The 22747-nt window shown below is 39.9% G+C and overlaps 1 protein-coding gene across 1 annotated transcript in view; it reads left to right on the top strand.

The window, feature by feature from the left end:
- The window catches only part of TPH2 (tryptophan hydroxylase 2), a 51983-nt gene extending 29695 nt beyond the window's left edge, over positions 1–22288 (top strand). Inside the window, exons 9-11 of the mRNA XM_050904226.1 lie at positions 13159–13254; positions 21227–21360; positions 21449–22288. Of these exons, the coding sequence (XP_050760183.1) occupies positions 13159–13254; positions 21227–21360; positions 21449–21623 (405 nt within the window). The 3' untranslated portion in view covers positions 21624–22288. The remainder of the gene's footprint in view (positions 1–13158; positions 13255–21226; positions 21361–21448) is intronic.
- Positions 22289–22747: the final 459 nt, after the last annotated feature.

Raw genomic sequence — 22747 nt, 5'->3', positions numbered from 1 at the left:
TGTTTTTATTTGTAGAGGGTGGTATACAATACTGGTTTGCAAAACATTTTTAAATACAAACCTCCTGCTTTAACTAGTTTCTGGGCTAAGTAGGTCAACATTGGACATGTTCCATCTGGAAATGAAACATTTCGTGCTTTGTACTGTGTCACTCAAAGTTAAGAACATGAATGAGGGCTCACCTGTTGCTGTGAGGGTGCCCAGTTGGTCAGGTCAGTGACCTGCTTCTTGAGAGGATCTTGGGTTGCCCTAACAGACAAAATTTTGCACTCACAAGTAACTAGAAATAGTGTTCTTCTATGCTTGTATGTTTGTATGCTTGGGCCCAACCCTGTAATGAAAGCTAGATGCAAGAGAGAACTAATTTGACTTAATTGGGAGTAGGGAAGGAATTAGAAATTTCACTGTAGAAATAATATAGCTCCTTTTATACAGGATGTGGTTTATGAAGATCAAGCCCTAAGCAGTTAGAAACGCTGAAGAAAAAGCCTCTAATAAAATAACAAATTACAGACAGACATTGGATTTGTTTTTATTTCTTGTAGCATTATGTTTCCAGAAGTGGTTAGATCATAATCTGTGAGGTTACTGAACTGCAAATGCAAATTTGCATGCACACAAGTAATACATTTTGACATATAGGTTAACAAGAGAATGGTGCAAATTTCACACAGCACTGGCTTGCTAATTACGTTTGTTTATTTTCAGAAGCAACTTCATTTTCATTAAGAAATTGCAGATTCTGCAATAGTAATCTTTGCTGATAGTTCAGTAGCTCGCACTCTGAACGTGTGCTCTGCTATAACAGTAATGAAAGTGAGCCTCAAAAAAAGAGCTCAGGAAGAATTTGTGGAATTTAGGAGTGCGCGCAAGTGGCAAGCATCTGCCATTTTGGTGTTGGATCCAGTTGAGATTTTGAGGAATAAGTGGAAGGAGTCTATGAATTTTGATAGGGTTTTTTGCATATTTGTTTTCTCTTTTGACCGAGAGTAGGAAATATATTAGCAAAAAGGCATAAAGTGTCTTTTATAGAACGTATGTAATTGAGACGAAAGAAAGGACCCAGCATAAGCTTCCAGTGAGCAACAACAGCACAAGCATTTTGGGTAACAACTACAAACAAAGCACATAAGTTACAGGAATAAAGGTTTAAATAAAGAAAATGGGGAAAAAAAACAGTAGAGGAAAGGTTTGGAATATACTGCTATCGCTGTTCCTGATTGCCCCTGTGCTTTCAATGGTATGTTGAAGGAAAGAGATAATCCTAGGCTCTGTGTAGATGTCATTCATTCTGACACTGCTACACTTATTTTTCTTTGGTCGTAGCACATACATGTGAAACTCGCTTGTAAAATGCATTTATGTACAGTCCAGAACTGCGGGGGTCTCATGCTGGTAAAGCTTTATTTGTGTACCATAGTACATCCCATACTACGTTAAGAAATATTCTGAGGAATATATAGGTGTCAAAGCAAACTAACAAACTAAATTTTATAATGCTCCTTGCTTTTTCTATTGTGTTTGTTTACATACTTAAATCTGTAAGATTCTGTAACATAGAGTGGTAATTATTTGAGTCATTTTTACAAGATGTGGAGATCCTCCGGCAGCAGCACGCAGGTATATGGGGAAGTGAAGGAGTTCAGCACGTGGCAACTCATTTCAGCCATGTCTAGGTCTCACTCAGGACCGAGGGAATGTCTGTGCTGTGGGTGCACAGGTGGAGGAGTTGGCTTTATCCATGCTTTCCATGGAGCCAGTGCAGCTGAGGAGTGCTGTGCAAAAAAAGTTTTGGTGACTACAGGCGGGGTTCTCTTGGGAGCAGCTCCCTGAATGCAGCTGCCCAGTTATCTGTCTGGGACCTGCAGTGCTGTTGGGGTGGACCAGCTCCAGGTTCCCCTCGCTCAAGGATCTGTGCACCCTGCTGCACTGCGCGGTGCAACCATGGCTGCGACCCTGCACACTGGGCCCTCCTTCAGGGGTCGGTGGGCCCATCAGGAGAAGAAAGCCAGGAGATTCTGTTTTCAGGCGGAAACCAAACCAATTATGTGTGATGAAGAAAGTCCTCAAACCATGCACTTATCTTTTTATTGTCTGGAATATTTCAGTAAATAATTTCGCATCCAGAAGGGACATTAATACATGTAGCTACTATGCATAACCCAAATACCATCTCATGGAAAGAGTCTTAAAATTCATGTCTGTACAGAGCTGAGAAGATCCTAACTTAATATTCACAACCATGCACTAATCTGAATTGTTTTAAATACTGGCTGAAGGACTGAGCATACTGCATGTGTTCAGTCTAATTCTCTCACCCAGCATGTTCCTGGGTATTTTCTTTGTATGCACAGATAAAAGTGTGAAAGTAAGACAAAATATGGCTGGTATCCATAAAGAGCTAGCTATGCCTAGGGCTTAATTACTTAATGCTGCAGCTTTGGAAGTAGTTCTTGTGCCTGTCGTCATCTTTCTGTCAAATGGCATCAAAGTGCTGGATGGAATATGGTCTCATAAATTTTTAATTGAGATATTTTTGGATGATCTACCATAATGATTTTGTAAGTATAGCTTAATTATATATTTATAGGTCCAACTCTGACACTACAGAAGGCCAAGGGGAGGTTTGCCGTTGCTTTCAATGAGTTTAGGTCTTTGGGGTAAATACTACCTTCATTTCCATGTATACAGTCTCCTAAAAGTCAATAGGGTTGTACACAAGCAAATGAAAGTAGGATTTGTTGCTGTAAAATTAATGTTAATCATTTACTTGCCAAAACCTGTTATTGAGGAATATGGGTTTCTGCAGGGAAAGAATCTACTCCGGAGGACACGTGATTTTGCAGTTGTGTCTCTTTCTCTGTCCAAACCAAGCTCACATGGTACAGCATGCAAGAAATTCTGTTAGCTACTTCTTAGAGCTGGCAGGCCTTCTGATGTTATTGTATAAAGGGTTTTTTTATTTGTTGACGATTTTGGAAAGTTAAAGTGAATACTCTAAACCTGAGAGCAATGTTGAAGCCAAAGAAAAGTTTACATAGAAGGGCCTTGTGTCTGTTAATTTTGGTTGTTTTGGTTTGATTCCAGCTGTGGCTGAAGTTGTTGCAGTGCAAAGTCAACAGAACATCAACATGATGGCGCTGTTTCAGACACACTTTGAACAACTGCCCCACTCCCTCAATCTGTTTGTTAGGTTCAAGCTTGGTTTGGGATTTGGCTTTTGCATCAGACAAAGCATTAGTTTTGACAAGATAACCTTGTTTCAGTTAGCATCTGTAAGCTTTATATTTTCTGTACATTATGGAGAACTTTCTAGAGATCATCGTGGCATTGATAAAGATCGTGTCTACTAATAGTGCTAGATAAAACAGTTTGAACTCAGCTTTTTCAACACATGCTGGAAAGAGTGGGTACTCCCAGATTATCCTTTTTTCCCCATAAAACATATTACTGTTTTCCTAAAGGTTTTTCTTCCCTCCCTTGAATCAGTAGGCTGTAATTGTTACAATTACATAGTTTGACTACATAAAAGTGGCTAAAATTATAGTTTAACAAGACATTTTACATTTCTAGAATGTAAACACCTTTATAGGATTAATTTTTCAACTTCGAATGAACATATTAGCGTATGAACACATCCATATTATACATCTACAATGAATTTAGGACCTATACAAACACAGAAATCTTGCATATCAGTGAGAGCCTGATCACTAGTGACCATTTCAGAGTGATCTTCACGTGTGGTAAATCACTGCTAGACCACAGCCACTGTAAATTCCTTGGCCTTCGGTACAGTGAAGAGCTGTGATCTCTCTGCTCACAAGTACTTGCTCAGTGTAACTTTTTTCTACCTTGCTGAATACATGTTCATCTGATTTGCTTTGTGTTTACAGACTTCTGGCAGATAACTCAATGGTGACTCAGTTGACTACTCTGTGGTTATGACAGATTCATTTTACATGCCCTCACTGCTGAAAATCAGGGAGCTACAGGGAGACACTCAAGTATACTTGAAAAAGATTTTGTTTGGGGCTGTGAAAAACATCTTCAATTTGGATATATTTTTAGTAGCAAAATTAATAGATATTTAAAATTCCCTGAGCTACTTTTCTTCTTTGATCTATCTGTCAGCTTGACATGAATAGAGCTTACACTTCCGTGCTGATGCCTACTATCTTCTTTTGTTTTTTTTTTTTTGCAAGGCAGGTTAGGCAAATGCATTAAGAGCCACAAAAGCTTTTGGGAGTCCCTTTGCATTTATGTGATTAAAAGAACATTGAGTTTAAATGCAGTGTTGCTGTTGGAAACTGTGATGTTTGAAAACAAGTCTTAGCTATTAGATCAGTTTTCAGTAAATAGATACAAGAAGTTAATTTTCTTTTTTAAATGTTTAGAAAATTAGGGTGGATGCTGTTATTTTTGGAATGAAGTCCTACCCTTTTTTGCTCCTCAAAAATAAATTTGAAAGGGATATGACTGTGGAAATAGTGCATTTTTTCCTTGAAATAAGAATTTTAAAACTTCGCTGGCCAGTTGTCCCTGTCTCTTCAATGTGTTTCTGCCCCCACAATTTCAGGGCTTGCAAAAGTTCTGAGGTCCTTCCAGCCCCAGGAGGCTGCTCCCCTTTCTGAAGATATGACTTCCCCTCATTAGCAGGGGACTTTTGCTGCTGCTGATGCACACAAGAACCTCATACCCCTCCTCGACTAAAATGTCATGGAAGGCTCAGTGGCCCTTCTGCATCACTCCCTGCAGTGCAATTGCCATACATAGTAATCGGCCTGCCAATTAGGGGGGACACAGCCTGCTCCAGGGAATGGCATCATGAGAAGCACCACATGTGCCTGGTGCCTTCCCCAGGGGAATGCCTGTTAGGGAGGACACTGAGGGTCTGTCTCTGGGCTGGCCAAGGGTAGTTATTAAAGAGGCCTTGCAGCCCGCAGTAGTTCTGACAGTGGACTGGTATAGGGCAGTGATTCAGTAAACGCTCTGCTTATAAAATGAGGATTGCCTGTCCTGTGATGTGTTGCTGCACCTTTGCTTCTTGTTAATCTGTGGATTTATCTTACCAGTCTTATCAAAATCTTCTCCCAGGATAAGTGGAAGAGACTCCGGTGCCAGTTTTCCCCTTATACAGTTTCCTTAGAGCATTGCAGCATGTTCAAAAGGACAGACTCTGCCTCCCCATCCTGAAGAGGTTTTCTTGGTATTTCAGGGAGTGTTGCAACTTTATGCCTTCTCTTCTGAGTGTCCTTCTTAGCGTGCTTGCTGGGGAGTGGAAGTTGGTCTTTTTAGAGAAGGGGAAACTATGTTGGACCAGTGCTGAGGTCTAAAGGTAACTGTGGGAAACAGGTCCTGAGGGCTGGGCTAGGCTTTTGTAGAGATGCTGACACTGGATGTCGGAGGAAGAAAAGTGTCTGAGGTTGTTCTTGTCTGTTCTCTGGGTATTCTTCTAAGCAATGCAGTTCACAATTGGGGCAACAGTCCTAGGGTTGATGACTCCCCATAAAATGGGAATGCTGTCAGGCAAAGGACAGCTAAATGATCTGTTGTATGTGTATTTGTTGCAAATTCTGCTCTCACTTGGGTCATGCCAGCCTGTCAGCGTTCAAGTCCCTGGCCCTTTGCTAGAGGCGTCATACTCTCCAAGCTGTAGCATAAGCCACAATGCTGAGGGAGCACTTCTGGCGTACCAGCCCTTGGCCATGTAGCATATAAAATCAGGACTGTTCTTGCTTTGATAGGTTTTGTTAATGCAAAGTCCTCATTTGAAAGAGTAGGAGGACAAAGATCTGTAAAACAGGAATGGCAGAGCCCTAAAGATAGTCCCTGCTTGCAGCCTGTGCATTGTGAAGGATCATGGTGGATCAAGTGTGTCACATGAGGCAGCATAGACTGAAGAGTGTGGTTGGACAGCAGTGACATACGTTTACTCAGGTTTGGGGTTGGTTTTTTTTTTATTTTGACTTTCAGAGGACCCCATCTCTTGGAGTCCCAGCTAACATGTTGAAAGACCTGACTGTGTCTCTTATGTTAACTGTGTGAAATCCCTAGATGGCTGAAATTTGAAGCAACAGCTTGAAAAATAAATGAGCAAATATGCACTTCAGCTACCATAGGGAGTGCGGAACATGAATTTACGTTACATGTTGTAAAATAAAGTGCAAAGGGAATGGCTCATTATTGCACATCATTTGTTCTTAATAACTCCATATGAAATTAATAAACCTTAAAACCCCAGGTTTTAGAAGTTGTTCAAGACGAGTCAAATGATAGGAAAGGGGAAATAGGAAGGGTAAAGCATTAGGACTTCAATGCCTTATGTTTAACAAATGATCTAAGCAGCAGTTCGTAGTGTCAATGGTCTCATCTCCTTAGCTGTATATTAAGCTTCAGCACTATTAGTTAATTATGTTGAAAAAACTAGGAGTTCTTTCTCTGACAGTGTTGAGCAAGTTGAGGCAAGTGTGCTTTTGTGGGATAGATTTTTTGCATCATCTCTGTGACCACTAGCTTTGGTGGAGGGGAATTGCTGCCTTGGCAGGAAACACTAGCCTTTTATGCAGAAACACTTTCTGCTTAAGTGTTGAGCTTCCTGACTCTGCAGCTCCAAAGGTCTCCCAAATTTTCTACTGAGATGAAATGAGAGGAGTGGACAGACATCATCTCTGTGCAGAGCAAGCTTAAGTTCAGATTATTTAGGAGTAATTCAAACATGGAGTGGGATATCCAGTGGCTCCAGCTCTGTGGGAACTAACTTCTTTCGGAGCTGCAGCAGCGGAAAGATCCCAGAAGTGCTTCATCCTCCATTTTCTCTGCCCGCTCTTCAGAGTGGCAAGAGGGCCTCCTTCATGTGAGAATGAACGACAGAAAGACACATTCTCTCAAGAGACACAAAGGTGTTAGTAGGGTTTTCCCCAGATCTTATTCCAGAAGATGTATTGCACCTGCAAGGTAGGCAACAGCCATGCACATTGTCTTGTCTTGGCTGGGCTCCCCAGTGCTGGAGGCACAGCGGTACCTCCTTACTGATACCACTGTAGCATTGTGTTGCTTGAGGTACATTTTCTGCTTCCTTACAAACTCATGATGATAATTTTATTTTGGTTACCATTACGAGTTTTTCTCTGGAAACTCCTGAAAAAAGAAACATATAATTTCAAAGTATTCACAAGGGGATAAGCCCCCGTGCTCACTATAGTGTGTGCTTTCTCAGGGTATGTCAAGCCTCTACATTAGAGGAGTTTGCATGTGGTGATACTGTGTGCTGTGGCTGTCAACAGAAATGTGAAGACTGGTGTGCATCTATCCCCGAGAGCTCTAATGAGCGACACCACATCTACTCAAACTTCTGTTTGTAAAGAGATTGTTCCAAGCATTCACCCTTAGTGAAAGGTCTGAATGCAAAGCAGTCAGATGAGGGAAAAAGGAGAATATTGTTAAATATATACACTTAGAAATCCCCGAAGGAAACTTCATTCCAGTGAGCCTAAATACATTTCAAAGTGGCAGACTCAACGAAATACTTGAAGAAGGTAACTCTGAAAAATTAAATGTTGTTTTCTTATTTAGAAATGCTGTTGACTGTGAATAGGGTCACTACCTTTGTTGGAGGTAGGCGAATCATCTATAATGAAAGACTTAGCCATTGAATTTTACTTCTTTTCTGCTTTTGATCTATTCACAAGCTCATCATGAGATTTATTTGTTGTTCAAAAATCTCCCTGCATTTCTACTCAATAATATTCCCTCCTGAATAGCTGTCAAATAGCCGCTATTGCTTGATGTCTGGACTCCAACATTGGGCTGTACTGGCTAGTTGCCTGGGTTACCTGTGTTATAGCTATCTGTTTCTTGTAGTGGAGCATTCCTGATACTACTCAACAGACTCTGAATTTTGAATAATTCAGTCAAATGTGAAATGCCAGCTATTTTTTTGGTGACTATTGATGTCTTTGAGATTGAAAAATAAGCACAAATTTTTTGCACCAGCTCTGAGTGAAGAAAGAAAGCACAAACGGGAGTCACCGTATCTCTGAATCAACCTTTGCTTGCGATTTGAGCAACTTTTACAGGGGGAAAGAAAACACCTTTACTTCATTAATTCTTAGGATTAATTTCTAACAATGGGATTTTTGAAAGTCTTTCAGTTGTATATAACTATCTTCTTATGAGATAATTACAACTATATGAGAGATTTAATCTCTAGGTGAATAATTTTAGAGCTAAAATATCAAAGATCTCCTCTTCTAAAGAAAAAGGAATTAATCTTTGCATATTGTGAACGTATCACACACTTCTGTATTGAGTGGCCCGTTCAAATACCCTTTGAAATCTTAAATCCAGTAGAAAGAATGTAAAGATGTTTTCTTAAGGATATTTATTTGGCACTGGTCTTGCAAGTGTTTACACACATTAGTAGTTGTATTGTCTTCATGGCAACTAATTTTATATATATATAAAGTGATTGTTTGTGCTACTACGTGTCAGCTTGGGGCTGTAGCCCCGTCCCATTAGCAGTTCCTGTAGTGGTGAATATTCCTGTCCATGTGCTAGGGTTGCAGTGATGCAGTTACTCCATCTCTCCTTCTTCCCCCTTGTGAAAGGGAGTGCAAGTGAATTAGCTCTTGAGATGGTTGGTGTTCTCAGGACTCATCCTGACAACATCTTGACAAGGTACTTTTGGAGAACAGATAAAATCTCATGTTATACATCATGCTGAAAATTGCCAAGTGAACATAAATATCGGTCTCTAAGCTATACCATAAGAAAACTAAGCGAAGTGGAATGGCTTGAAAGGCCTTTTTGTGGACAAGTCAGATTCTGAAGTACGGACTCTGTGACATTAGCACCCAACACCCTGCACAAGCTCTTTGCACAGGTCCCAGGAGGGAGATTCCCAAATGCAAAATGATGTGATGTGAGGAGTGATTTTCAAAGCCTTAGAAACCAGTCAGATGAGGAGAGTTGAGCTTATCAGACCTTTTTTTCTGCCTTTGAAAATTTCTAAACACCCTTGAATAACGATTTTTTTTTTTTTATTAGCTGTCATAGCTGTCACTGATTTTTTTTCTTTTTCTTTTTGGTAGTCCAGTTTATAATGCAGGACAGTAGCGGAATGAGAAGAATAGACATTGTGTTTACCCTGGAGACCAGGCTTGGAGTTTGCCAGGGCTTGATCTGTTCTGTATCTTTCCTGTCAACAGCAGGACAACTGATCTGACTCTTACAATTGCACATATACTGGGCCAGACCAGCTACCCCAGTATCTTGTCTCTGACACTGGCAAATTGCAGATGTGTGGAGGACAGTGTAGGTCTAAACTCATACGGTGGTGATATTTTTCTGGTATACTGCTTTAGTTGCCAGTGACTTTTGATTCAGGGACTCTGAAGGAAGAGATCTGCTATATTAGTATTTAATAGCCCTTAGTAGGAGTTTCTTCCATGGATCTATTTAATAATTTTTGAACCCATGTAGACAGTGTTTCATGAGCCTGACTGTAAAGTATCTTTCATATACTTTCGTTAAATAAGAGAAATAAATTAAAATCATATCATACACTGTCTTGTGCTCCTGGCACAGTCTTGATCATTACATTGATGTCTCTTGGCTTAAAAATTATTTTTAATCCTTCATTTGGCACTTTGATTTTTCATCTTATTTTGCTGATTTGGCTAACGGAGCGGCATTTTACTGGAAGGCTCTTCAAGAACGACAGAATATATACAACATGGAAAGATACCTTTCCTACTTCAAGAGCCTACCTATAGGTTGTAGCAAAGTCACACTTCACCCCAAAGATTAGGTGGAACTGGAAGTAAAGGGAGATGACAGGATATTGCTGTAGCTTCTATGTCTGGGGCTGCAGGCTGGGGAGCATGCCAGAGACAGGCCCAAGATTTGAAATCAGAACATGAGAGCCTGCGTGCCCCCATTTGTGCTTGCATTCTCCAGCCTACATGTAACAACAATGTAATAGTCAGCTATTTGCCTTCAGGTGAGGCTTTAAAAAATTTATTCATCTCAACAGCCATTTCTTTGTTCAGTCATTCCCACTCCAGCGTAGTTATGCTGTATATAATATAGAGTACCACGGTCAGTGTAGTTTACCATACAAAGAGAGGCATATAGTGGGTATTTATGCGTCTGGTCTATAAAAAGTGTCTCTATATAGTTAATATTTAACCTCCTTACCAGTATGCCTCGATGTTTGTAGACTTGAGAGCACGGCTTACCAAAGCCTGTGGAGTCTCGTAATGCACCGAGCCGCCTCTGCGTGTCTGTCTGTGAGTGGGAGGGTGGGGGGAATCATGTATTGCTGACTGATGATCTGAAGATGGCAGCATTGGGTGAGCTATCTCATTTTCTTAGCTAAGCAGAGCTCTCTTAAATACAGAAATTTTAGTTGCTGCATATGTCAAATTTATCAAAAAATCAGCTTTTCGATTGAAGGGCTTTTCTTAGTGCTATAGCTTAATACCACAAGTTAGTAGTAGGCAGATATATTTTATCATCTGGTTATTTTGTATGCATTTTATTTGAGTTAGTTATACTCAGAGTGCAAGTCTTATCAATACTGAAGATAGGCTTTCATCAGCAAGTGTTGGCTCATAAATATGACTCCCTTTTATCATAGTAACAATTATAATAATTTTTGAACTTAAGTAAAAAAAGCTCCCTCTGTGTGTGCTGTCTGTCCATCAAGGAGGAAGTGAAATCGAGCTCTCCCTCTGTCTTGTGAACAACCTACCCCTGGGCAGCAGGGATTGCTCTCTCCTCTGCCAGTGTTAGCTGTCTGCCTTCTGCCCCTTCCTTCCCCGTGAGTGCACATCCTCAGGGGAGTGGAGAGCGTTTCTCTTCCCTCCCTCCGCTGGCCCTATAGATTGCCGAGTGGGCATTCTCCTGGGAGCAGCGTGACATCAATTTGGTCCTCCCCAGCGTGAGGAAGGTCTACAATAAAGATGTCCCACATACAGGGACAAAGTCATGGCTGCTCTTACAGATCTGTAACAGACAAACACCAGACCCTTCCTTTTTAGCTGCTGTTGGTTTTAAGAATGAAAATGACCACAATCGCTGTGTTTTATCAGGAGCCCAATCCTGCTGTGTATCTGTCAGGGTGTTCATGTTCAGAGCACAAGAACTACTACCTGATGGGTTCTTTTAAGAGAGTTGAGGGGGAGAGGGCAAATTCAAAGATGTTAGTGGGATTTAAGTGTTGAGCTGAGTGGTTCATTGCCGACAGTAGCAGCATGTACAGAACCAGGGCTGTAGCCCCCTGAAGGTTTTTCTGGCAAAATATTTAGGCAGGGAAGCTAAGTTTGTACTCTTCTTGGAGGTAGGTCTCTCAGCTTCACTCATCACTCCTACAGTAATGCCTTTGTCATTTTGTGTACCTGGCTGTTTGTCCCTGAGACGTCTTTTTTTGGAAACCAGTTGTCTTGGCGTTCCTCTAAGTGGTGACATCAGCTCATTGCATCTAATGAAAAATTTTATGCCAGCTTGGCTTATCTGAGTCAATAGCAAAGCCAGAGGTGGAACTTTGATTTTTCTGTTTGACAATGTTGTGCTTTCACCTCCTCTTGTGGATATCTGTGCCTTTGACTGCTGTGATGGAATCTGACTCACGACATTTGAAGTCACTGCAACCTTTCCTTCTTCCCAGCTGACTTAGCAGGTTTGGATCAGACACAGGGCTCGTGTTTTTATTCTTTTTTATTACACCCTTCTACATAGTGCCATGCTGCATGAATCACTAGCTCTACAGGAACTTTTATGAGAGGCAGAGAAATGAATCATTTCTCAATTTCTAAACATTTGTTGAACTTAAAAGAGCTGTTAATTTCTGCTCTTTTGCATTTAGTATGATACTCAGCCTGGAAGAGTGGGGGTTTAAGGAGGAAATGGATGAAAAAAATTACCGTGTTAGGATCCATTCTCAAGTTATTCAGAAAAACTTAAGATTTAGTACCAAATACTGGGTTGTGTCTTATCCTAAATTCATATTTCCTGCAAAGACATGTAAATCTGTTAGGCTCAGTGGAGTTATGTCCCATTGCACAAGAACTGAAATTGTCAGATAATATAATAAACACACACACGTATATGGGGGGTGTGTGTGTGTGTATATATATATGCAGTATTTTTGTGTAAGTTAGAAATCAACTTCCTAAAGCCTTCATATGTAGAAATAGTTACGAGCTTAATCTCAACTGTTTGATCTAACATCAGAAAGCAATCCTGATGTGTCATAACAAAACCAAACTAAAACTCAGTACCGCAGGAGCAGAAGTGACTGTCTTCTTTTGCATTTAATGGACAGTGGGCTGGCTATCTGCGCTTTTTACAGTCTTCCTAACATTTAACTTTGTTGGGTGGATACAGCAAAGTTAGATACAGTACTGTTATGCTGATTTAGCATATCTCTTTCACAGCTTCTCATCAGTTTTACAGCTCAGATATGTTACCTGATTGAATGCAGACCTAAAGAACAATTGTAATGGATTGGTCAAATGAACCATTCAACTGACTGTAATTTTCTTTCTGTAATTTAAGAAGCCAAGTGGTATATTGGTTCTTCATTTATGACAGAGTAAAATCTAGTGAAAACTAAGGCCTCGGCTCAAGAAGGCTCTTAAGCACATACATACAAGTAAGTTCATTCTAACTCAAGACAGCACTTAAATATGTGCCAGACTTTAAAGTGGCATCAGCTTGAGCTTACAGCTGAATGCTCTGAACTAGATCTCAGATGTCTTCAGAGGTTCCTAGACAGGCAGACCAACTACCTGCTAGGATTTTATTTTAAGGCACCTCATTTATTTCAGAAAGTTTCAAAAATCTCTGCAAATTACTGTCAGCGCCATTGATACCTAAATGAACTTGCTTGTCTGCTCCTAACTGGCCATTTGTGTGAACTGCTTGGGTGCCCAGAAAAAAAGCAGAATCTCACATTTTTGTGCAAAGCTCCCTTACTGCAGAACATGACCTTTAAAGTACTTAGCAGTAATAACATACTTTATCTGAATTTATATTAAAGACATGAAATTCTGAAGAAGTGGGGCAATCAAGTGAATATGGTACCGATTGTCGTTGCTGAAGTGCCTGTTTGCAACTACACTATATGTATCTGTATATCTGTATATTTTACAGTGCTATTTTTTTACGATTGAATTTGGCCTTTGCAAGCAAGAAGGACAACTACGTGCTTACGGGGCAGGACTTCTGTCTTCAATTGGCGAATTAAAGGTATGTATCCTTAAAGTAGAATCAACTTTCTTTTAATCTTAACAAAATAATAGTGGAATGTAAATATTTTGACTGTCAAATAACAGTTACAGTTCTCAAGGTAAATAGCTTACTTTAAAAATGTGATATTGACCTAAAAGCTGTGTTTGAAATATCAGCTGGCACTTGAAGCATGAAATGGATTTGTAAGGACTGAAGCACCAAAGCAACTGTAAACTACAAAACTTATTTCTGTTTGAATTTGCATTTCTTGTAAAAGGAGGCTCATAGGTTCTAACAGGTAAGGGTGCCTTGGGCTCTGAAAGCTTTGTTTAGAAGAAAAGCATATATTTTTAATACACGCCAAAAAAATTGTTTTGAAATCAGACACGATTCTGTTGTAAGTAATCCAATGTATTTCAATGGATTCATTATTGATATTAAAAGAACAACATTTATTAAGGTCCTAATTCAGTAGATTAATCATATTTAAAATTAAGGAATGCATATAAACTCATGCTAGACTTGAAGTACGTGCCTGTGTGACAGCACATAGAGCCCTATTCTTATAAAGGTGAAAGTGTTTAACCTTGCACGGTGTGAGTAGTTGTAGTGGATCATTTATTGCCTCTTTTTATGCCTAGAAAACATAGGGAACAAGCAAAAGGTATTTTGTCACAAGTGTAGTATTTTGGGATGTAATACATCTCTCTGTTGGCAAGATGGGAGGGAGAGGGAGGAGTACTATTCCTGGTGGCGTTTCGGGTAAACATTTGGTTTTAGAAAGCATATACAGAATAGTATTTACAAACTGTTTTGCAAGATATCTGCTGTTTATTTGTGTTTAAACATCTTCCTACCCTCCTTGGCTGGCTTTCAGTGAACTACCTGGCAGTTTAATAGAAGTATCTCAGTCTCTTTTTGCTGTTTGTTTCACCTGTAACTGAGAGTGTTCATGGTGAAGCTCATTAGTCAAATTGCTATTCTTTCATTAGTAGAAAAAAGGTCGAAGAAAATTACTTTCTCCAATATTTTTCTTTGATTGCATTACAGTTGCTCTAAGTTCAGTGCATACTTCAGCCACAGAAGCATTCTGTGTCAGCCTGGCAATATTTTATACCCACAGTGCAAAGGTGGTTAAACACAAAGAGATGAACATGTCCCACTTGTTTTCCTCTGGCTCAACAACATTCAGTGCTGAGCTCCAAACTCTGTGCAGGATTCTGCAGAGAATCAGGCCTTTTATTTAAACTAACAGTTACAGTCATTAGGTGATGACCCTGAAAATACCTATCACATCATTTACAAAATCTAAGGGCATAAAAGCCAGGAAATGATTACTCAAGAACGTAATAAATCTTCTACCATCAATGTCATAAACAAACACATTATTCTTGTCAAGCGTGCATATTTTTTACCACACATTTGTGATCCCAAATCTGTGTTCTTCACTCAGCAATAATCTCAGAGTATAAATGCAAAGAATAATCCTTTTGAAAAGCAACAGTAAAAATTAAATAATGTGCAAATTAATAGACTATATTGATCTACTTCAAAGGTATGGCCATATATATCATAATAATTTTGCCATAAATCAATAATATTATACACTTCTCTATTATACTACATATATATTTCATAGATGTGAAGCCAGAAGGGACTATTAGATCATCTGGTTTGATCTCTTGTGTATCATAAGCTATTAAATTTCACCAGATCTTGCATATACTCAGCGTAGGGACTTAAGTTAGACATTTCAGTTATTGAGAGACTAAGCACTTGTGTGCAGCAGACATAGAACAGCACCATACCACAAATAGCCATAGTGTCCATGAAGGAACTGATAAGGTGAAAGTTGTCCGGAAAGTCTTTGTGGCACTGTGCTCCAGGGTAGAAAAGAAGGTAAAAGGTAAGGAAAAAAAATGCAAAAAACCTAGTAAGTTTTCTGCTGACCTGACCATGGGAGAAGCTCTTTCTAGACCAGAAACGTGGCAGTGAGTGCGCTTCTTGTCAACAAGATACATCAGGCAGGTGCTTAGGAAGGAGAATGTCTGGGCATGCATGACATTGGTGCACAGCCTTGCATCAAGCCATTGCCAGTCTCTGATATTTCCTGGGAAAGCAACCTCCCTTACCTCAACCCTTATCTCCTAGCACCTACTGGGAGGGAATATTTCTTCCTTGACCTGAAGGTGTCTGAAAGATAGTGCTAATATAATAGACTGTAGTTGAGATCCTGATAATATCAATATCCTGATTGTAACTGAAATCCTAATGGATGGCAACAATTGCTCTGAAAATTATGAGAACAATACCAGCTATTTCTGTGGTGAGTGAGGCTGAATAGGAGACTCAGATTGCGTGGCAATGAAGTCTGACCCTCATGTCTGCAGCACCCATACTTCTCATAGGAGTCAGAGTGAAGAAGTCCTTTCAGAAATAACTACTGCCATTCTTAAGACAACGGCGATTGTGGGTCTATAGTCCCTTCTATGAAGAAGTTAAAATACTTATTTATCCTTGTATTGTGGTTTAACCCCTACCAGCAACTAAGCCCCACACAGCCGCTCGCTCACTCCCCCCACAGTGGAATGGGGGAGAGAATCGGAAGGGTAAAAGTAAGGAAAGTCATGGGTTGAGATAAAGACAGTTTAATAAATAAAGCAAAAGCCCCACGCACAAGCAAAGCAAAACAAGGAATTCATTCACCACTTCCCATCGGCAGGCAGGTGTTCAGCCATCTCCAGGAAAGCAGGGCTCCATCATGCGTAACAGTTACTTGGGAACACAAATGCCATCACTCCAAACGTCGCCCCCTTCCTTCTTCTTCCCCCAGCTTTATATGCTGAGCATGATGTCATATGGTCTGGAATATCCCTTTGGTCAGTTGGGGTCAGCTGTCCCAGCTGTGTCCCCTCCCAACTTCCTGTGCACCCCCAGCCTGCTCACTGGTGGGGTGGGGTGAGAAGCAGCAAAGGCCTTGACTCTGTGTAAGCACTGCTCAGCAGTAACTAAAACATCTCTGTATTGTCAACACTGTTTTCAGCACAAATCCAAAACATAGCCCCATACTAGCTACTATGAAGAAGGTTAACTCTATCCCAGCCAAAACCAGCACACCTTGTCGCCAGGAAGGTAGATCTTGTTTTGATGTTGAATTTTGCTACCTTGACTTTACAGGCATTTGATATTAATATGCTTTTGTCAGCAAGAAGAAAAGCCTTTCTCCAGCTGCCCTCCCTATCAGCTCTCTTTTCAATGCAACAGTATTCACAGGAAACAAAACAGTGGCCAATTTTATGTATAATTTCTAGAAATAAATGAGTTGCACTATTTGCAGGGTAGAAGCAGCCAGCAGTATTTGGGCCTTTCAGATGAGTGAATGGCTTGTTTGGTCATCCCTGTTTCTATATTACTCTGCTCCACTCTGCAAATCTGGTCAACAGCTTTAGCAACAAAGAACTATAAAAGCTAGAGAAATGTGGGCACCAGCCTATCCATATAGGATTCCCTTCAAGTCTTTTTCCCCACTCAGTATTTAGACTTCAAATTTTGGATACTGAAAAATGCAACTCCTGATGTGCATGCTATGGAAGCATCACGCAAAAAAATTTTAAAAGCACAACAAAATAAGGAGAAAGAAAGATAAAAAAATGAAGCCTGGGGGGAAACGAATAATACAGTAAGTAGTTATAAAATGTTGTGCCTAATATAGTCAGGTTAACTCTAGCTAACGCTATTACACAGTATATATTTGGGGCTTAGAGATAAGGCAGAAATAATGTACATTTCAATTATTAAAACTATTTCTAAAAGGCAGTCCAAATGTCTTCGGAAACTGTAATCCATTTACTTTGTATGATGCTCTCTTGAACTCTTTCATTAAAGGAGTCTCCTATCAACTTCAGTTGGCTGTAGATCAAGTCGTATATCCCTGTTACATGCTCCTGTATTAAACAGAGAGGTAGACTTCAAATCTTTCTGTATAGATTTTTAAAGTTAAATACAATATCCATTCATATTTTGTTTTAATGATAATTTATGTTAAGAAGAGGCAGCACTAGCCTTTATAACCAAAAAGATTGAAATACAAGTTTTGGCTCTGTTTTCTGAAGAGGATGAAGATAATGGAGAAAACAAGTCCCAGATCCCAGATGCTCATTTTAGTGCTCTTTTTAAATAGAGAGTCTTTTCCTTATTTGCCTAAACAATATATAAAATTATACTGATGAAATAAAAAATTTCTGGTGAAATCAGGACACTGTCAGATTGCAACCCATGCTGTAGATAAGCAGAAAAACAGTTAAGAGCAGGTTTTTGAAGACTCTGTGTTCCCCCCCCTGAATAACAAGGCGATAAAATCAGTACTGGCACACTGAGAGCTTCTCACCTGTGTTCTTATTCTGCCCTCCTGTACTCCTCAGACAGTGCAGTATTTATAACTCATCTCAAGCTTTCCCCTTGCTAGCTGAAGATTTTGCTTTTTGGGTTTTGGGGTTTTTTGTGAAGCTGAAAAGCTCCAAGTTGTATTATTACACTCCATTTTTCTATACTCAAAGGAGAAATTACAAGACCAAACTCTTTTTTCATGTGTCAGTGATAGTGGTCACTTAGGAAATGATTGATGGTTGCTCAGTGTAAATGCCTGGTGCCATCTGAGATGCCCCAGTATATCTGACCAGCTCTCCAGCTGCCACTCCAGAAACATGTAAGTCTCCTTTAGGTCCTGTGCTGTATCTTCTATCCCTGTACAGGTGCATCAGACATCGTAGGCCTTAGAGACGTGTGGTTAGGTACCTCAATCACTCTCTCAGCCTTTGATCTAGCAGAGAGTGGAGGCATTTCTTTAGTGTTATGCTTATTTCCAATATGGGTAGTTGTCTAACTCTTAAGCTGTCCAGTTGTCTGATACTGCTGCTTTTCCTGGGAATCAGTGATGATTCATTTGGAAGTTTCACTCCAAACTCTTGTTGCTTGAACTGAAGGAGAATCACCAATAGCTGTACTAGCATAAGCAGTACAATTTGTGTGAATGGGCCATTAGAGACAGTTATCACAAATTCATAAGATGGTAGGATGTTTGATTTGACCAAAAGCTATTTTCCGTATGATTGTTAGCCTTGACATCTCATTGGAGGTGGATAACTGAAGAGGTTTCTGATGGAGAAATCTGTTTTGGATACTTACGCATTTGAGTTCACTGAAGAACTGAATGTCCAACCAAAACATAAGTGAATAGCATTCATTAAAAAAAATACAGACCTGAGCTTGAAAGCTTTTGGACTCACCAGACGAAGTTTTTTATTGAGATTCTGTACTTCATAATGTTGAGAGTGCCAAGGACCAACATTTTAGAGTACTGTAATGTTTCTGAGGAAAATTCTGGTTTGGCTTTGAGTCAGTGTCCTGACCATCCTAGCTGACACTAGACAGTTTATGGTCTGTCTGAAGGTTTGTCTGTAGGCTCAGTTCAGTTGATGAACTCTGGCATTGCTGATGTCAGCATTTCAACTCAATAGTAGACGTTACAGACGCCAGGCTGCAGAATTTGAAAACACCATCCAGATTTGCAAAGATATTTCCCATTGCTTTGGTAGCCATGACAATGCCTGCTTGATCCAAGAGCCAAAAGACCATATCCTAGAAGGGAGATAGGTGTCTCGGGTGGGAATTCATCAGAATTTAGGCACTTCATTCCCAAGCTGCAATCCTAAGAATAACTGATCAGTTGTCACCTAACTTTGAAGGCATGTCTGAATTCTTTACCCTGTTTCCAGGTTGTGTGTCTCCTGATGTCTGCACATCCCAGTCTCTGCAGAGTTGCTTTGTGAAGCAGCAGCTCTGCTCATGCGTAAACTAAACTGGGATCCAGAGAGTAGGAGTCATTTCATATAGATAATCTGAGGAGAATAACCAGGAAGGCTTTCTCAGAGGACATCCACTGTGATAAAGAATTAGCTTTTGCTTCTCTTTAAACTCTCCCATTTTATAAAATTAGGGCTCAGTGATTGGAGCAGTTGTTCACGATGTAGGACCCACAGGCTGAATCCCTTCTCGCCTCTGATGGCTTCAATCCCAAGGAGGAGGCCTGGCCCAGCAGAGGCCATTAGTGAGTGGAGGAGAAGAGAAGAGGACAACACTGTCACCCTTTCTGTTGAAGCTGTCACCATACAGGAAAGAATCCATGAGCCAGAAGGCATCATCTGCTGATTCGGTTCCTAAGAAAATGGGGCCCATATCACTCTCTTGATTCCCTGCACAGGGCTTCACTCAATCCACTCAGAGTTTTAAAACTTTGTGCTTTAGACATTTGAGGCATCAAGTCTCACCTGGAAGTACAAAGGCACCTTAAGAGGAGATGTTTTTACCTATAGTTAACCTCCCAGGGAGCCTATTATAATTCCTAGTCAAGAAAAACAAATTCATTTCGATAGAAGGAGGTAAATGCCTAAATTTACAGGCACTCAACCACATCATGGCTCTGCAAGGAGAAAGTGACAACAGGGGTATAGCCAGGAGCCTAATAAGGTGAGGCTGTTCCTGCAATCCATTTAGAAGAGGATGCTGGTTAAGACAGACCATTTTTTATTTTTGTTTTCAAACCTGTTTGACTGATGGCTGGCTAGAAACAGCAAACCTTGTGAGAAGGAAAAGATACATGTACTAAAGAAAGTTAATTCCCTGACATTTTAAGATTCCATGCATTAATTTTTCATGTATTTATTTTTGGAGAGAGAGGAGGTGGGAGGGAGAGGTTCTTGTTCCAGTTTTATGTCCTGTTATTTGGAGACTGCAGGTTGAGAGCTAGTGTGATATTTTCAGAGCCTTTCACAGGGATTAAGGAATGAGCATAAGCAAGAGCTCGGATAAAAGGTGTGGTGAATACCTTAAGGTTCATACCTTACTCTGCTATAAAGAATGTCCATGCAGAAAGTAAGTAAAGAAGTAAGAGGCACCTTTGGACCTCAGGGATCTGCTCCCTCTCTGTCATTTCTCTATGCTTTTCATGCACATCTTCACTATGGATAGATATTAGGGGACTAAAGAAGGTTGAAAGTTGACCTAAATGTGCTCTCCTTCCTTACCTTGTACTTCTGTACAGAGCACTGAGAGTGAAAATGTGTGCTCTAAAAGTTAATGTAGATCCAAAAGCTAACACAAGTATTCAAGTGGAAAGGGGAGCTAGAAAAAGATTGTGTTGGAAAATGGCTCAGTACCTGATTTTCGGTTTTGAAACCTCTGTGTCCTTTCTAGTGGCTTGTGCCAGTCATGTAAAGAGAAAGGCTAATCGGAAATCTCTTCTCTAGGTAGCAGCATTTGATGCCTCATCTGTCCAATGTCTGCTCTGTATTTATCTATGCCTGTTTATTTAGTTATTTTTTCCTTGCAGTACTATATGGAGCATTATTGCTCAGCTGTACGTGGCAGAAGGGTAACGCATTTCATCAGCACGCAATAAATGGGCATTATTTAATGGGTTTTCAGATACATAGTTTCACTCTTAAACTCACTGTCACGAAAATAGTATATGAGTTTGGCCTGAAAACGTAAAGCACAGATTATATGAATGGTTTGGTCTGACTCACTTCACCTACCAAGACGATGATCAATTCTGCCAGTTAAGTGACATTTTGGGGACATACGTATTTGTAGTTGTATAGATAGTTTTTCAGGAATGGTTATTTGATGACTTCCCTGTTTCCAGCTGAAGATTTAGGTCTGTATGCCTGCATGGCAGGTGCATTTTTAATCTCCTCTTTATTATTTTAATAATTATTTTGGGGAAAAAAATTGCTCTCATAAAAAGAGCTTTTTTAAGTAACAAATTATTTATTCTGTTCAAACTGAAAAACCACTGTATGTAAAACAAGAGAGGCTATCAACTAATGGAAGCATACAGCACAGCCATATAAAAGCGGTGTGTATGAACAGTTGCATAGATACACAGCAGTATCGAAATATGGTTTAACAGATCCTGTGGTGTATTTTGCAGCATGCTCTCTCTGACAAGGCCAATGTGAAAACATTCGATCCAAAGACAACCTGTTTGCAAGAATGCCTTATCACTACTTTCCAGGAAGCTTACTTTGTTTCAGAAAGTTTTGAAGAAGCCAAAGAAAAGATGAGGTAAATTATTTCCCTTGACTCAAAAATCTAATTTTCTCCTCTTTAGCGGTTGGAAAAAAAGAGGTGTTAATTTTCTTTTTTCTTTCAGGGACTTCGCCAAATCAATCAATCGTCCCTTCTCTGTGTATTTCAATCCATATACGCAAAGCATTGAGATTCTGAAGGATACCAGGAGTATAGAAAATGTTGTCCAGGACCTACGCAGCGATCTGAACACTGTATGTGATGCTTTAAGCAAAATGAACAGATATTTAGGGATTTGATATGTGTGGCACTGTGATTTGCTGTCAGTTGCTTTTTCTGTAGCCAGTCTCGTAACATCACATGATATGGCTAACTTCTCAAACCCATCGATTTTCCCTTTACAGCTTGGCCTGTGGCTTGCATCATTGTGTAGCTCTGTCTAATCGTAATGTGCAGAGAAACCAAGGCAATGCTAATTCGTAAGCGCAACATGGAATGTGGCAGAATATAATCATCAATTCCTCAACACAATGTCATGTACAAGTACACCATTAAAAACTTGCCTGGCAATGGTTTTGTTTCCATAAGATGATTCACTTCAATGTATAAGAAATGGTGTGACTGATTTCATTAAGTCTGAGTTTATTTCTTTATAATCCCTTTCCTCCCATAAGAATCCAGAAAAAATTATTTGCAACATTTTCATTTTCTTTGTACGAGAATCTGTATTTCTTTCTATAGTGGTGAAGACAATGTTTTGCCCATTTATCTGTAACAGAACTGAGTGTCTCTTGTGACTGAACAGTACAATTTATATACCAATGCTGAGATCAGGAAGGCTATGTATCAGTACTAAAAGGTCTGTGGAGATTACAGATTATGAGAACTCACAACTGACAAATGTTCAACGTGGCTGAGTAATTGCAACACAATAAAAAAAAAACAAACTTGGACAATTCACGTAGCAAGGTAATTCTAGTTCATGCGTGTGTTACCTGTGACAGTCCTGAGCATACTTCCTCTGCGAGGACTGTCTGGCAATAAGAGAGGAAGTGCTTGTGTTAATTCCGGGTGGTTAGATGTGAATATAAAGCCCTTCTACATCATTGTGTGCATTCTGTATTCTCTTGTCTCTTGAACATACTCCTCTTGCATTGCTTGCATAATTTGCTTTTCCTCATTATGCCAGATTCAACCTTGACATGGCTGTGCATGACTGGGTTTACGCTGTATCAGTATCAGCACATATGAAAGGGTGAATATGGAAGTTGTTACTTAATTATAGCCAAGACGATTATCAGTTAGTAGATTACTTGTGGGATGATTAAATCATAGAGACACCCAAGCTGCCTAGCTTGTACCAGATGGATGCAGGTAATGCCTGAGTTAATAAACTCTAAGTTAGCAAGCTCTGACAGAAGTA

This window comes from Gymnogyps californianus, chromosome 1 (genome assembly GCF_018139145.2).
Source record: "Gymnogyps californianus isolate 813 chromosome 1, ASM1813914v2, whole genome shotgun sequence".
NCBI lineage: Eukaryota > Metazoa > Chordata > Aves > Accipitriformes > Cathartidae > Gymnogyps > Gymnogyps californianus.
Note: the sequence above shows the minus strand (reverse complement) of the source record. Positions and strands in the feature narration are given on the sequence as shown.